Source organism: Carlito syrichta, unplaced genomic scaffold (genome assembly GCF_000164805.1).
Source record: "Carlito syrichta isolate Samal-C Ts95f unplaced genomic scaffold, Tarsius_syrichta-2.0.1 Scaffold311991, whole genome shotgun sequence".
NCBI lineage: Eukaryota > Metazoa > Chordata > Mammalia > Primates > Tarsiidae > Carlito > Carlito syrichta.
Genome location: NW_007256087.1, coordinates 151,671 through 168,849, shown reverse-complemented (window position 1 = coordinate 168,849; position 17,179 = coordinate 151,671). Strand labels below are relative to the sequence as shown.

The 17,179-nt window shown below is 46.8% G+C and overlaps 1 protein-coding gene across 4 annotated transcripts in view; it reads left to right on the top strand.

Moving 5' to 3' along the window:
* The window catches only part of SVOP (SV2 related protein), a 100,188-nt gene that overhangs the window by 71,901 nt on the left and 11,108 nt on the right, over positions 1 to 17,179 (top strand). For all 4 annotated transcript variants that reach the window (XM_008069404.2, XM_008069403.2, XM_008069405.2 and 1 more), the window contains exons 9-11: positions 683 to 811; positions 5,738 to 5,811; positions 6,740 to 6,816. In XM_008069404.2, the coding sequence (XP_008067595.1) occupies positions 683 to 811; positions 5,738 to 5,811; positions 6,740 to 6,816 (280 nt within the window). The remainder of the gene's footprint in view (positions 1 to 682; positions 812 to 5,737; positions 5,812 to 6,739; positions 6,817 to 17,179) is intronic.

The following is a 17,179-nucleotide window of genomic DNA, read 5'->3' as shown; positions in this document are numbered from 1 at the left end:
GTCTTGGGATAAGTTTGCAAGATGATGCTGAACACAGGTGAGGTATAGTTTCTTGAGAGATGGAGAGATTTCTTATGGTGGTCTTAATTTAATTCAACCCTCACCTGGAACTTGGCAAGCAGCTTCAAGTAATAGTAATAGCAAGACCAGGCACAGTCTCACACCTGTAATCCCGGCATTTTGGGAGGCCAAGGCAGGAGGATCTCTGGAGCCCAGGAGTTTGAGACCAGCTTGGGCAACATCATGAGACTTCTTTTCATATAAAAAAAATAGCCAGTCATGGTGGCATGTACCTATAGTCCCAGTTACTCAGGAGGCTGAGGGCGAGGCTGTGGTAGCCATGAGCGTGCCACTACACTCCAGTCTGGGCGACAGAGTGAGACTCCAAATTAAAAAAAAAAAACCTATAGCAACAGTGACAATATAATCCTCCTGACAACCCTAAGAGGCAGAATCTCTTAATATTCCCATTTTATGGATGCAGAAATGGAGGCACAGAGAAGTCAAGTTATTGTACAAGGATCACACAACCAATATAATAAATAGCAGAGTCAGGATTTGAAGTCAGGGTCCCCACCCGAAAGACTCCCCACACAGATAAGAGTGAGTGGCTGGAAGTGAGCATTCTGCTGTGCCCTAACCAGCCACCCTGGGTCTCCTATCCCCCATTCTCCCCCTGTAGTGGCTTCCGGAGAGCGCGAGGTATGATGTGCTGTCCGGGAACCAGGAAAAGGCAATCGCCACCTTAAAGAGGATAGCGACAGAGAACGGAGCACCCATGCCGCTGGGGAAACTCATCATCTCCAGACAGGTCAGTGCCTGCATCAGCAGACTCAGCCGCAGGTGTGTTGGTGCACACACAGGGAGCATATGCATGTGAGGCGGGGCGTGCACATGTGTGGGCACACATGTGGGTGCATCTACCCAGGGCAGACTTGCATGTGTACATGGACAGGTGAGGTCCCAGTGGGCAGGACCCACAAGGGAGATCTGGCAACTCCAATCTGTATCTTTGTTGCCAAGTTCTAGAAATGCTTCCTGGAGAATGTAGCCTGTGATTAGAGAACTATGTTGGGCTGGGTGCGGTGACTCACGCCTGTAATCCCAGCACTTTGGGAGTCAGAGGTGAGAGGATTGCCTGACTCTGAGGGTTCAAGACCAACTGGAGCAACTTGATGAGACCTTCTCTACAATAAATAAAAAAATTAGCTGCATGTGGTGGTGCGTGCCACCTTCCAGCTACTTGGAAGGCTGAGGTGGAAGGATCACCTGAGCCCAGCAGGTCGAGGCTATGGTGGCCGTGAGTGTGCCACTGCACTCCAGTCTGGCCAACAGAGTGAGACTCCTACTCAAAAAAAAAAAAAAAATACTAAGAATGGATGATCATCATTTTAGGTCAGGTGTGGTGGCTCATGCCAATAATCCCAGCACTTTGATGGGCTGAGGTGAGAATATTGTCTGAGCCCATAGGTTTGAGACTGGCCTGGGTATCTTGGCGAGACCACATCTCTACAACAAATCAAAAAAATTAGCCGGGCATAGTGCTACATGCCTGTAGTTCCAGCTACTTGGAAGACTGAGGTGGAAGGATCACCTGAGCCCAGCAAGTCAAGGCTGCGGTGGCCACGGGCATGCTACTACACTCCAGCCTGAGTGACAGAGTGAGACTCCTACTCAAAGGAAAAAAAAGAGGCCGGGCTCAGTGGCTCAGCCTATAATCCTAGCACTTTGGGAGGTTGAGGCGAGTGGATGGCCTGAGCCCGCAGGTTCTAGACCCGCATGGGCAACTTGGTGAGACCTCATCTCTACAATAAATCAAAAAATTAGCCTGGCATGGTGGTGCACGCCTATAGTTCCAGCTACTTGGAAGGCTGAGGCGGAAGGATCATGAGAACCCAGCAGGTCGAGGCTGTGGTAGCTGGGAGTGTGCCACTGCAATCCAGTGGGGCAACAGAGTGAGACTCCAACTCAAATTAAAAAAAAAGAAAAAAGAGAACTGTGATGTCTGCTAATAGATAGGACCTGTTTCCCCTTTCAGCACCGATGAAGTCTGACTAGCAAATGTGACTGATTGCCAAAAGCTTTGCAATAAAACCACATTGGTCAGTAATACGCTTAGATCCAGGGTATCAAGCCGCATCCCATGTTGACCTCCTTAATGGATGGTGCTTCACTGCCCTGGTAACACCACCGGGGAATCCACCACAGTGAAACTTAACAAGCACCCATGACATGGGCAGAAGGGATACAGGTTTGAGGCTGCAGTCCCTGTCCTCAAGAACCATCCACGTAGACTGGAGAGACAGGACATATACCTTTAAGCAGACCAACCCTCTAAGGCAGGGGTCTCCATCCCCCAGTCCGTGGACCAGTCCATGGCCTGTTAGGAACCAGGCTGCACAGTAGGAGGTGAGTGACAGGCCAGCAGAGCTCTACCTGCTATGAGATCAGTAGGGCATTAGATTCTCATAGGAGCGTGAACTCTGTTGTGAACTGTACACACAAGGGATCCAGGTTGTGGCTCCTTATGAGACGCTAATGCCTGATGATCCCCCCAACTTCATCTATGGAAGAATTGTCTTCTGTGAAAGCAGTCCCTGATGCCAAAAAGGTTGGGGACTGCTGCTCTAAGGAGATTATCTCTTAAAGTAAAATCATATTTCTAATTGCTTTTATATTATGCAAGAATAACTGAATGGAATTTCACCGGATCGGGAAGGAGATGCTTGGTGTAGTCTGACAACATAGAGGCCAGAAGACATGCCTCATTACTTTGGAAACCACAGGCAGGGTAGGGGATATTCAGCAAGAGTTGCAGGAAGCTTATTTGGCCGCCTTTGGGGAGACACCCATCATGGATGAAGATGCTCTGGAAGGAGAAAGCACGTCATGCTCTCAGATGCTTGTCTCAAGGTCAAGTTGCAGGGCGGGATGCTGAGTGGTGAGTGTCACTTTGGAAAGAAGCTGCTGCGCTGGGCCTCTGTGTGTCCCTGGGAACCCAGTGGCAGGGCTACACTTATTTGATGGAGGTCAGGATTCCCTTTTGGCAACAGGAAAGGCCAGCTGGGGCAGCACAGCTCACACGGGGAGAGCTTGCTTCCCCTACTGTGGTCCAGGAAGGCTCCAAGGAGGCGGTGAATCCTGAAAGAAGCAAAAAAGAGGAGAGAAGAGCTTTCCAGAAGCCTACCATGTCTCCAAAAGCCAATTTTCCTGAATGAATTTTCCAAACGCATTAATTTACCAGAAGCATGTTATAAGGATTATTCTTTTTGAAGATATTTAGTGAAACAGGAATATATTTTTTCATATATATGTTGATACATCCATTCACCAATATGTTCTTTCTATAAATATATGAATGATCTACTTCAAAATATATTCAGTAAATACAAACTTTCTCAAATATATTCAACAAATGAATCTTGTCCTTTTTTTTTTTTTTTTGAGTTAGAGTCTCACTCTCTCACTCTGTTACCCAGACAAGAGTACAGTGGCCACTCACGGTCACCGCAGCCACAATGTCCTGGGCTCAGACGATCCTTCTGCCTCAGCCTTCTAAGTAGCTGGAACTACAGGCAAACGCATCATGGCTCTCTAATTTTTTGACTTATTATTGAGACAAAGTCTTGCCCGGGCTGGTCTCGAACCTCTGGGCTCAGGCAATCCTCTCACCTCCGCCTCCCAAAGTGCTGGGATTACAGACGTGAGCCACCACACTCAGCTTCAATGTTGTCTTCTTATTCAACATTACAAGATATTTCTATTCGTGAAGACAATATTCATAGGTAGACCAAACCACCCATGACCTATGATCTTTGGTTTTTCATTTTAGCATGTGCATTCATCCATTTGCGTTGCTATAGAGGAACACCTGAGGTTGGGGAGTTGACAAAGACAAGAAGTTTATTTGGTTCACAGTTCTGCAGGCTAGACAGGAAACATGGTGCCAGCGTCAGCTTTTGGCGAGGGCTCAGACTGCTTCCCCTCATGGCAGAAGACAAGGGGCAAGGGAGAGAGAGGGAAGGGAAGTGCCAGGCGCTTTTTAATTTTTTTTTTTTTTTTTTTTTTTGAGTTGGCGTCTCATTCTGTTGCCCAGGCTGGAGTGCAGTGGCATGATCATGGCTTAACACACCCTTGACCACCTGGGTTCAGGTGGTCCTTCTGCCTTAGCCTCTCAAGTAGCTGGGTCTACAGGTGTGTGCCACCACACCCAGCTAATTTTTGTTATTTTTTGTAGAGACAAGGTCTCGCTATGTTGCCAGGCTGGACTTGAACTCCTGGGCTCAAGTGATCTTCCCATCTCAGCCTCCCAAAGTGCTGGAACTACAGATGTGAGCCACTGTGCCTCATAGTCAGGCTCTTTTTGATAGTTCTTGTAGAAACTAATACAGTGAAAACTCACTCAATCCCATGAGAATGGCACCAAGCCATTGATGTCCCAAATGCCTCCTACCAGGCCCCACCTCCAACACTGGCAATCACATTTCTTTAGTTGGAGTCTCACTCTGTCACCCAGGCTGGAGTGCAGCAGTGGCACACTCACGGCCACCCCCAGCATCAACCTGCTGGGCTCTGGTGATCCTTCCGCCTCAGTCTTCCAAGTAGCCGGAACTACAGGTGCATGCTACCATGCCTGGCTAATTTTTTTCATTTATTGTCTCGCCAAGTTGCCCAGGCTGGTCTTGAACCTGTGAGCTCAGGCATTCCACTCGCAAAGTGCTGGGATGACAGGCTAAGCCACGGAGCCCAACCGGCAATCACATTTCAATATAAGATTTGGAGGGGACAAATATCCAAGCTCTATCAGCATGTTTAAATAAGCCAGCCTTTCCCAAACTGCTGCTAAGAAAAACATGTTCCTTAAGAATATTTAAGGTCATTGCCTTGCTAAGCTATGGCGTGGCCCTGTGCTCTTTGAGCTATGTCCAGGCCATGTTTTCTTAAGCTTTGGCCACCTCCCCTCCCTTGGGGAAGTGAATCCCTTCTTTCTCTCTCTTCAATTTACTTTCTAAATAAACTGTATTTTCTAATCTAAAAAAAAAAGAATATTTAAGAAGACTATAATCACAGCCATAGAATATATCTTTAAAGAACATTGTACCCAACACTTTGGGAGGCTGAGGTGGGAGGATTGCATGAGCCTAGGAGTTGGAAATCAACCTGGGCAACATATTAAAACCTCGTCTCTACAAAAAATTTTTTAAAATTTAGCCAGGCATAGTGGCATGCACTTCTAGTTCCAGCTACACAGGAGGCCGAGGTGGAAGGCTTACCCGAACCCAGGAGGTGGAGGCTGTGGTGAGTTGTGATTGTGCCACTGTACTCCAGCCTGGATGACAGAATGAGAACCCTGACAAAAAAAAAAAAAAAAAAATTGTTACCACCTTGACCTACAGCTGGGGAAGGTGTGGGTGTGTGTGAAGTGGTTAGATACCACTTGAACTTGGTTTTCTGCTCCAGTGGACCATGGTATCTGCCTCCCAGCTCAGGTTTCCAGATGGAAAGTCATGAGATGTCTCCCTCCTGTGGGAATCCAGCCCTGGACCTTGCTGAATCCCAGCTGAAGGGGCCGAGAGGCTGAGTCCTGGGGATTTGAGTCCTGGGTTCTCAGAGCAAGTGTCCTGCCCACAGGAAACCTCCCGCCCAGCTGAGGGTGTGTGCCCACCTCAGGCCACCGGTGGGTGCCCCACACACCTGCAGGGCAGAGAATAAACACCGTATCCTTGTCTTGAAACAGGAAGACCGAGGCAAAATGAGGGACCTTTTCACGCCCCATTTTAGATGGACAACTTTGTTGCTGTGGTTCATATGGTAAGAGCTGTTTATTGACCACTTTGACCCCTTCCACTCACTGTGCCCTGTTGTGGCTCTTGTTTTAATGTGACGAGCAGAGTTCACTTGGATCTCAGGCAAATTTTAGTTGTTTGGGCATCACTCCCCAGATTTCTGCCTGTATCCATCCAGGTTATCACCTGAACTGTTTTCTTAATTTTTTCTTTAACTTGATTTGTTTTTTACTCAGGTAAGTATCTTTTAAAGAAAACTTTCTATCTCTACTTTAAAGAAAAACATTTTAATTGTAGGTCACAGACAGAAGGTGCTCTTAAAGATAAACAAATGTAGCTGGGCACAGTGGCTCACACCTACAGTCCCAGCACTTTGGGAGGCTGAGGTGAGAGGATTGCCTGAGCCCACAGGTTTGAGACCAGCCTGGGCAACTTGGTAAAACCTCATCTCTACAATAATTTTTTTTTTTAAAAGTTAGCCAGGTGTGGTGGTGGGTGCTTGTAGTTCCAGCTACTTGAAAGGCTGAGTCAGCAACATCACCTGAACCCAGCAGGTCTAGGCTGCGGTGGCCATGAGCGTGCTACTACACTCCAGTTTTTACTGTAAATAAATACAGTAAAAACAGCCAGACTTGGTGGCTCTTGCCTGTAATCCCAGCACTTTAGGAGGCCAAGGAATGGGTATCGCTTGAGCCCAGGAGTTTGAGATCAGCCTAGGTAACAAAGCGCGGCCTTGTTTCTACAAAAGTAGCTGTAGTTCCAGCTGCTTGGGAGGTTGAAGCAGAAGGATCGCCATCTTTCTGCTCAAGGTCCCCAGTAAAGCCTCCAAGGGCCCAGTGAGGCCCAAAGCCTGGTCCCTGCTGCTGTAGACACAGGCCTTTCCCTAGGGGAGGGGGAAAGGGTACTCACATTCCTCTGATCATGTCTTTCCCTTCCTTTCTTGCTCCTGGCAGGTTTTCCAATGCATTCTCTTACTATGGGTTAGTTCTGCTCACCACGGAACTCTTCCAGGCAGGAGATGTCTGCAGCAGTGAGTATGGCGGGTCTCTTTGCCAGCTACTCACCCCACCCACCCCTCCAGCACGTGCAGGGTCATGCACACACCTTCCCCCCAGGCTCTGCTCTGAGGGGCTGGCCTTACACAAGTTCTGCAGTTTCCAAGACATTCTACAGAAACTGGAACAGCCTTGTCATGGCAGAGGTTGTCACCAGCAAATTGTGTTCTTTCCCTACCTTTTGTTGGTCGTGAAGAAAGAACAGTCAGTTTGGAAAGGTGATCAGGTGTTTTATTTGCTGGCTAGAGAATGTAGAAGGGGAACAAATACCCTGGAAGCCCCCTCCCAGAGCAGTGGGAAATACGGGGGGTTTTAAAGAGTTGGGGGTGGGGCCGGGCAGGTATGTGAGCATGGACAGAGTGGCATTTTCAGACACACACAGGTTTCCCAAACATGCTTCTCCACTCATTGCATATACACAAAGTGCTGAAGCGGTTCCTAAAAGGGAAGGCGGGTTTAGCATTATATTGACATGTTCATATGCTAAAAAGTAACTGTGGGGTCAGCTGCGCTGGTCTGTACTGGTTCGTTCCAGTTTTTTTTCTTTTTTCTTTTTGAGTTGGAGTCTCACTCTGTCGCCCAGACTGGAATGCAGTGGCTGCTCCCGGCCACCGCAACCTCAACCTGCTGGGCTCTGGCGATCATTCCGCCTTAGCCTTCCAGGTAGCTGGAACTACAGTCACGCGCTATCACGCCCAGCTAATTTTTTGATTTATTGTAGAGATGAGGTCTCTCCAAGTTGCCCAGGCGGGTCTCGAACCCGCGGGCTCAGGCAATCCACTCACCTCAACCTCCCAAAGCGTGGGATTACACGCTGAGCCACCGAGCCCGGCTTTTTTTTTTTATTTTTTGAGTTGGAGTCTCACTCTGACTCCCAGGCTGGAGTGCAGTGGCATGCCCACAGCCACCGCAGCCTCAAACTGCTGGGCTCAGGAGATCCTTCTGCCTCAGTCTCCCAAGTAGCTGGGACTACAGGCCCGTACCACCACACCCAGCTAATTTTTTTATTTCTGTAGAGATGAGGTCTCGCTATGTTGCCCAGGCTGGTCTTGAACCCCTACCATCAAGCGATCCTCCTGCCTTAGCCTCCCAAAGTGCTGGGATTAGGCATAAGCCACTGTACCAGCCTGATCTGTTCCAGTCTAAACTAGTCTCATGTAGGGCTTGGAGTTTCTCTGGTATCTGGCTGGGGGCTGGATCCTTTAAGCAGCTGCACCTATGGAAAAGAAAACTAGGAAGGCTCTGTTAGATTTTCTTAAGAGACTAGAAAAAAGAAGCCAGGCTCAGTGGCTCAGCCTGTATTCCCAGCACTTTGGGAGGCCGTGGTAAGTGGATTGCCTGAGCCCGTGAATTCGAGACCCACCCAGGCAACTTGGCAAGACCTCACCTCTTACAATTAAAAAAAAAAAAAAGGCAGGCATGGTAGCGTGCACCTGTAGTTTCAGCTACTTGGAAGGCTGAGGCAGAAGAATCGCTGGAGCCCAGCAGGTCGAGGCTGCGGTGGCTGGTAGTGTGCCACTACACTCCAGTCTGGGCAACAGAGCGAGACTCCAACTCAAAAAAAAAAGAGACTAGAAAAAAGAAAGAACAAAACAACTGCTAAAGTTGTCATACTATCCCTTCAGGGCTATCCTGCTGAGAAGCTGACATCAGCAGAGCCACATCTATGTCAAGGTTTGGGTTCTAAAGTTAGCTCTGTTAAAAGATAAACTGAGGCACACTCACATTTCGAAAGGTTTATCTGAGCAGACAGTGATTCATGAATCAGTAGAAAAGAGCTGAAGAAAACAGAAACCAGGAACAAAAAACAGATGGGTTGTTTTGAAATGACTTTCTTTATAGAGTTAAAACAGAGTAGACGTCCCTGTCATGCCAACTAAGATAAACTAGGCCTTTTCATATTGGTTGCTGTAAATCTTTTTCTTTTTTTTGAAGACTGGCCCCTCTCAAAGCTCAATTTGATTATGTCACTTAGCAAAAGTGACTCCATTTTGGTTTGGTATGGGCTGCTGGGGCCTGGTGCAGGAGGCTAGTCTAAAACAGTCGCCTCCCATAAGCTTTAATGTGAGGTACACACAGAAGCAAGTCGAAGGGAATGTTTGACTGGTGAAAGTGGGACAGTAGCCATAAGGTCCCAAGTGGATGTTGAATGGTGGTTTCTGATTAGTTGAGTTACTCTGAGTTGGGTTTTGGTCTGCTCATGAAGGAACCCAGAATGCCGGAGCCAGCCTAGCCTAATGGCTACCCAAATAATTTTTTCTAACAACATTTAAGGTGGAAATTGCATATAGGTCAAAACTATTATTGCAAATCCCCTAAATAGCCCCACAAAGTACTTGGTTTTAAAAAATATGATTTGCACAGCAATTCTAATGTGCACATTACATTTGAGAACGAGGTTGGGTCTCCACTTTGGCCACAGAACGGAATCAGCTGGGAAGCTTTCAAACAATGCCCACACAAAAGTAATCAGTATCTTGTGGAGGAGGGTGGTTCCCAGGCATTAGTGATTTTTTAAATCTCTCCAGGTGATTCTTACTGTGCAGCTGGAGGTGGGAACCTTTAGACAAGAGGAACAAACACAATGTCTATAAGCAGATGTCTGAACTTTCAAACCTTTCTGTCTTTAAGATCATAATAGATTCCTGTCATTGAACCCAGGTTGGGGGAGAAAAGAACCAAGTTCCTTCTTGTGTTCAGGGTTTGCCCAATTATCTTTCTCATATTAAGTCTCTCTAATCTTGGTCAATAGTTTTGTTTACTGGTATGAGGCTTTAATGAGATAGTGGAGTCACATCTCACTAGGGGTGTGGGAGGGTCTAGCTCTGCAAAAAGGCCTCAATGGCATGTTCAAGTGTAGAGTTTGGTATTGATGGAGCCCAGATGGCATCTCCTGATAGTGGGATGCTTAAGCAGAGAACCCAAGGGAATGTTATAAAGCAGGGGTTGGCAAGCATTCTCTATGAAGGGCCAGGAAGTAAGTATCTTAGGATTTGTGGGCCACATTGCTCTGTTGTTTATAACAGGAAAGCAGTGATGGATAATATGTTGTTAAGTTCAACCTAAAGCTGCCCCCTTACATATTTTAAGTTTGGCCTACAGGTTTCTTTGTGTCTAGTGAGGTGTCCCCTAACTGGATGTGAAAACAGACTGTCACCTCTTCTTGTGTCGGTCCCTGAGTTTCGGCCAGGCAAAGGTGCCCGACTGTTCAAACCATGTTCAAATGAGGCCCATGCTGAGCTGTAACCAACCTAGCATTCCTGTACCGCATTTCTCTTTTCTGTGCATCATTCTCATTTTTCTGTCCGTGAAGCTTCCTCCACCACATGGCAGCACTGGAGTGTCTCTGAATCTCTCCTGGTTCATGGGCTGCCCGATTCATGAGTCACTCTTGGCTCTATTAAACTCTGTCAAATTTAATCTAAGACGTTTCTTTTAGCAGTAAAAATGGACAAACATTGCTTATGTTCCAACAACCTTATTTATGAACACAGATTTAAATTTTACATAATATTTGTGCGTCATGAATCTCCTGATTTCCTTGTTCTACTCCAGAAGGAAAGGCATGATTGAGAATCTTTAGATTTCTAAAGATCATTTAAAAATATAAAAATCATTTTTAGCATGTGGGTCAGGCCAAAACAAGCAGGGGGCCAGGTTTGGCCAGAGTCTGCCAACCCCTGTTAAAAAGCTCTCTCTGGTGCCTGGATAGGAAGGTGGTATTATAGACCAAGCCCGCAGCAGGACATCAGGAGACCTGGGTTCTGGTTCCAGGTGCCTGTGTGACCCTAGACAAGTCATATATTCAGTATTTTCTACATGCCAGGTACTGGTCTCAGTGTTAGTGTCAAAGAAAAGCAGAAACAAGTCTGGGTATGGTGGCTCGTGCCTGTAATCCCAGCATTTGGGAGGCTGAAGCAGGAGGATTGCTTGAGTCTATAAGTTTGAGACTAGCCTGGACAACATAGCGAGACCTAGTCTATACAAAAAAATAGCCAGGTATGGTGGCACATGCCTGTGGTCCCAGCTACTCGAGAGGCTGAGGTGGGCTCCATTGGGAATACTACAAGGACAAATGGGGATTTATAGTTAAGGAGCAAGGAGGGGGTCAGCGGATGGAAAATGACTAAGAGGAAACATCAAGAATAAGGTGGTTTCTTTTTTTGTGTGTATGTGAGTTGGGATCTCAGTCTGTTGGCCAGGCTGGAGTGCAGTGGCACGATCATAGCTCACTGCAGCCTTGACCTCCTGAGCTCAGCCTCTGAGGAACTGGGACTACAGATAATCACCACCACACCTGGCTATTTTTATTTATTTATTTATTTATTTATTTATTTATTTATTTATTTATTTATAGAGATGAGGTTTCACTATGTTGCCCAGGCTGGACTTGAACTCCTGAGCTCAAGCAATCCTCCCACCTCGGCCTTCCAAAGTGCTGGGCTTACAGGCATGAGACACCGTGCCCAGCAAGGTGGTGTCTAGCTAAACCAACTTAGTAGTGCTACAGAACCAAACTGGATATCCACACTGAGTATGCAGTAGTAGAAAGAAAGGCGTTTATTGCAGGGACCAAGCAAGGAGGACCAGACAGCTACATGCGCAAATCCTGGACTCCCTGCTGGCTTGCAGGCAAGGGTTTTTAAAGGCAGGGGTACATTTCAGGAAAGCAGAAGCTACAGGCAAAATTATAAATCAAAACATGCATGTTACACATCGATTTAAGTTTAAAAGGGTGGGATACCAGCCTGGACAACTTGACGAGACCGTGTCTCTACAATAAATTTAAAATATTAGCCGGGTGTGGTGGTGCATGCCTGTAGTTATAGCTACTTGGAAGGCTGAGGTAGAAGGATCGCCTGGGCCTAGAAGGTCAAGGCTGCGGTGGCTGTGAGTATGCCTGGACAACAGGGTGAGACTCCGACTCAAAAAAAAAAAGGGGGCGGAATATCTTGAATGGGGGTTACAAGTCGTAGGTAAATTCAAAGATTTTTCTGATTTGCAATTGGTTAAGGAAGAGAAGCTTTGTTTAAAAATTTTGAGTCTGCGGAAAAATGTTAACTGGCTGGGGAGAGTGATTTCTCTAAGCCCCTCAGGAAGAAACGTAGAACAAAGGATAACAGTTTAAAGTTCAGTGTTCACTTTCCCCTTAAGTGAGGTCTGTGTGTCAGCAGATCCTTTGGGTGGAGGTCCTCAGTGGGGGTCCAAACCTCTGAAAGATAACTCAGGTACACATGTTGACATGTTGCCTTTAGTTTCTGTAGGGAAAGTAAACATCTCTGGAACTTAAACTTCCTTGGCTATTGTTTTAGGCTCTGATTATCTTGTTAAATAAGTTGCTTATTTATTTCAGGGCTAGCTTGGAGCATGGAATTTCCCTTGGAGAAGTTTTAGGACTTTCCTTTATTTCCATGCCTGGGTTCCATAGGATCCCCCAAAAAGAGAGTCCCTGCTCCACTCAGTAGGATTATTGCTGAAGGCAGGTATGGGGGAGGAAAATATATTTTCTTGTTCCCATCCTAGGTTCATGACTGAGGCACCTGTAACAAAAGACAGATGAACGAAAGAAAAGCATGCAAATATGTTTAATCGAAGTTGTATGTGACATGGGAGCCTACCTAAGGAAATGAAAACTGAAGAGTTGGGCGTGGTGGCTCATGTACCCAGCACTTTGGAAGGCGAAGGTGGGAGGATTGCCTGAGCTCAGGGGTTCGAGACCAGCCTGGACAACTTGGCAAGACCTCGCCTTGACAATAAATAAAAAAATTAGCCAGGTACTTGGAAAGCGGAGGCAGAAGGATCACCTGAGCCCAGCAGGTTGAGGCTGCAGTGGCCATGAGCATGCCACTGCACTCCAGCCTGGGCGATAGTGAGACTCCAACTCAAAAAAAAAAAAAAATGCTGGGCTCGGTGGCTCAGCCTGTAATCCCGCTCTTTGGGAGGCTGAGGTGAGTGGGTTGCCTGAGCCCACGGGTTCGAGACCCACCTGGGCAACTTGGCAAGACCTCATCTCGTAGCACACACCTGTAGTTGCAGCTATTTAGAAGGCTGAGGCAGAAGGATCGCTGGAGCCCAGCGGGTCAAGGCTGTGGTGGCCGGGAGTGGTCGCTGCACTCCAGTCTGGGTGACTGAGTGAGACTCCAACTCAAAAAAAAAAAAAAAACAGAAAGAAAGAAAAAGAAAACTGAAGAAATGGTTCAACCTGTGGACCTTGATGCTAGGTTTGATGATGAATGGCGAGTCATGGAGAATGTGGAAAACTATGACAGAGTATGATCTAATGGTGACACACTGGGGGAAAGTTAGCAAGGCTGTTTGTTCAGTCTTCTGTGTCTTTGGGGATGCAGATGCACTTTCCTTCTGGTGTAGGGAAGGCAGGGTTCACCTGAGGGTCTTAGGACCTTCTTTAAAGGAAGGCCAGAAAATCCTTCTGGGTTTTATGACCCACTTCAGGGCAGGTCTTGCACTGTGCTGTTTTTCAAATTCCTTCAGCTTAAAATATTCAATATGACAAGTACTATATTTTGGGATAGTGTGTCCTACACCCCATCACAGGCCAGCTATCAAGGGTGGGGGATGAGGAAGTTGATCAGATATCAAGGGTGAGGAGTTTAAAAAAAGGACTCAGGAACCTGACTGAAGAGAGTCTTAAAGATAATCTTTGTCACTAGAATACATCGGTGAATACAAAAGACAAATATTCCTGCTCTGTGAGTTTATATCTACAGGGGAGGAGACATTAGCACAATAAGAAACAACATACTGTGTTACAAGGTGATAGATGTGTTAAAGGAAAAATTTTAAAGAAAAGGGTCTGGGTGTGGTGGCTCACGCCTGTCATCCCAGCATTTTGGGAGACTGAGGTGGGAGGATAACTTGAGTCCAGGTGTTTGAGACCAACCTGGGCAACATAGACCTCATCTCTACAAAAAAATTTTTAAAAATTAGCCCAGCATGGTGGCATGTACCTGTAGTCCTAGCTACTCAGGAGGTCAAGGCCTAGAAGGTCAAGGTTGCAGTGAGCCATGTTTGTGCTACTGCATTCTAGCCTGGGCAACAGAATGAGACACTGACTCAAAAAAAAAATTTTTTTTTTCAAAGAAAAGGCAAAATCATTTATCTCACACAAATATCAAATGAATACATGTCAAATAGTTTATTAACTATCTCATTAACTAATAAGTAATTCAGTTGTCAAGTACTGGGAAAAGTCTGAAATTTTACCTATGCAAGCTAACAAGTTAGCCTTCATGGTTTGCACAGATGCTAGCAGAATACACAATACTCCTGGGTCAGAGACAAAGGACTATGTTACTCACAGCAATAGTAGTGCTCAAGAGTATTGGCATTTTCCTACACCAGTTCCCTCTGTCCCAATTCCCCCAGGGTGACATGAAGAGGGACAAGTGATACCTACAAAAGCATTGAGTTGTGTGTCAAGAGAGGAACCCTAAGCTTAGGGAACCCAGATCTTTTATATTAGACAGCAAGTGTGCTTGCCTTTTGCTCTGGAGGGAGACTCTGCATCTCTGAAAGCCAAAGGGAGTCACTATCTTTCAAGGTTGTTTGCTAGACAGATATACTTGAAAAGATAACCTAAAACAATGGCAGTCAGTGCCTCTACTCATAAAACATGCAGAAATGTGAGAAACTCATGGAGAATTGTGTATTAATCCAACGAGGAGGTTGCAACTGATTCAAAGGAGAAATAAAAACACACATATATAGGCAATCAGAAATGCTGAAATGGATTTACCATTAGAGGCAAAACTTGTCAATTTGCCTAAGGCAATCAATCAAACACCATTTGCATTTCTATAGTCAAGAATCATTTGCATGGTCATCAGTTTTCTACAAATTGGAGAGTTGTAAGACAACTTAAATGCAATGAAAGGCAGAGATAAGGGTGCCCTATGGGACATTTTTGCCATTTCAAAGCCTTTTAGACTATTTCCTGACAAATGATATGGAACAAAACCCCACAACAGAGCAAGATAAGAAAGGCCAGGAGTGTAGTGCAGAGCAAGGGGCAGTGGAGAGGTTGAAATTTTCAGTAGGGTGGTCAGAATAATAGTTAAAGAAAGACTTGAAGGAAGTGAATTAATTACTAATCATGAGAAGTGGCTCATACCTGTAATCTCAGCACTTTGGGAGACTGAGGCAAGAGGATTGCTTGAGTTCAGGAGTTTGAAGCCAGCCTGGGCAACAGAGTGAGACCCCATTTATATTTTTTTTTAAATGAATAAAACAAGGTCTGGAAGGGAGCAATTTAAGACTGTATTAACTCAGCCTTAACCGGGGTGAGATTCTTACTTCCATCACCTCTTTGGCCAGTGGGTTCCACTGATTCACTTTCAATAAAAAGGTAGAGGGAACTGGGTGCGGTGGCTCATGCCTGAAATACCAGCACTTTGGGAGGCCGAGGCAAGAGGATTGCTTGAGCCCAGGAGTCTGAGACCAACTTGGGCAACATCACAAGACCTTGTCTCTGTATAAAAAATAATTAGCCAGGCATAGCAGTGTGTGTTTATAGTCCCAGCTGCTCCAGAGGCTGAGGCGGAAGGATCACCTGAGCCCAGGAGATTAAGGCTGTGGTGAGCCGTGATCATGCCACTGCACTCCAGCCTGGGTGACAGAGTGAGACTCCAATTCAAAAAAAAAAAGGTAGAGTGAGGGATATGAAGAGGTGATAAAGCATCTACATAACAACATTACCATAAGCATAGTAGCCTGAAACAGCACTCATTTATCATCTCACATTTGGACACATCTTGACTGAGCCCTTTGCAAGGCATCAGCCATGACTGGGGTCTCATCTAGAGACTGGACGATGGCAGGATCTGCCACCCCACTTATTTTTATTTTTATTTTTTTTTGACTTGGAGTCTCACTCTGTTGCTCCCAGCCACCGCAGCCTTGACCTGCTGGGCTCCGGCGATCCTTCCGCCTCAACTTTTCAAGTAGCTGGAATTACAGGCATGTGCTACCACGCCCGGCTGATTTTTTGATTTATTGTAGAGATGAGGTCTCGCTGCCCAGGCGGGTCTCGAACCCGCGGGCTCAGGCAATCCACTCACCTCAGCCTCCCAAAGGCGCAGAATTACAGGCTGAGCCACCGAGCCCGGCTTGCCACCCCACTTATATGGGTTGTTGGCAGCATTCAATTTCTTTTTTTTTGAGTTGGGAGTCTCACTCTGTCACCCAGACTGGAATGCAGTGGCCACTCCCGGTCACCGCAGCCTCGACCTGCTGGGCTCAGGCGATCCTTCCACCTCAGCCTTTCAAGTAGCTGGAACTACAGGTGTGCAATACCACACCCAGCTAATTTTTTTATTTTTTATTTATTGTAGAGATGATCTCACCAAGTTGCCAGGCTGGTCTCAAACCTGTGAGCTCAGGCAATCCTCTCACCTTGGCCTCCCAAAGTGCCGGGATTATAGGCGTGAGCCACTGCACCAGGCTGCATTCAATTTCTTGTGGCTGTAGGACCAAGAGCTTGAGATTCTTGCTGGCTGTTGCTGAGGCTGCCTCAGCAGCTAGAATCTGCCTCCAGTTCCTTACGACATGGGCTGCCAGCATGGCCACTTGCTCCTTCCCAGTCCTCAAGAGAGCAAGTGAGTCCTAGCACGATGGGCACTCCAGTCTTCCGTGACTCAGTCACGTACATCCCATCCCCTTTGCTAAGCTCTGTTGACTAGAGGCAAGTCTCCAGTGTGAATACCAGGAGGCGGGGGTCACAGTAGGCTGCCCTGAAGTCTGTCTGCCACTAAAGTACCTACTATGTGTCAGTTCTGGGCATATGTACTTATAGCCCACTTTTGGTCTCCCAACCACCTTGCACAGTGGGTTTATTAGCTCTCATTTTAGGAGGAAACCAAGGCTCGGAGAGGTGAGGCTGAAGCCCTGCTGCTTGGGATTTAAACCCGAGTCTGTTTCCAGAGCCAGCCCTCCCTCCCTTCCCTCCTTCCTTCCTTCCATCCTTCCATCAAAATCTCCCAGGCTGGAGTGCAATGGCATCATCATGGCTCAGCATAGCCTCAACCTGCTGAGCTCAGGTGATCCTTCTACCATAACCTTCCAAGTAGCTGGAACTATATGCCTGCACCACCACATCAGCTAATTGTTTTTGATTTATTATAGAGACAAGGTCTTCCCAAGTTGTCCAGGCTGGTCTCAAACTCCTGGGCTCAGGCAATCCTCTCGCCTCTGCCTCCTAAAGTGCTGGGATGACAGGTTGAGCCACCGTGCCTGGCGCCCCGACTGAATCAAAACCAGGGAAGAGCCAGGCTCGGTGGCTTAGCCTGTAATCCCGCACCTTTGGGAGGCTGAGGTGAGTGG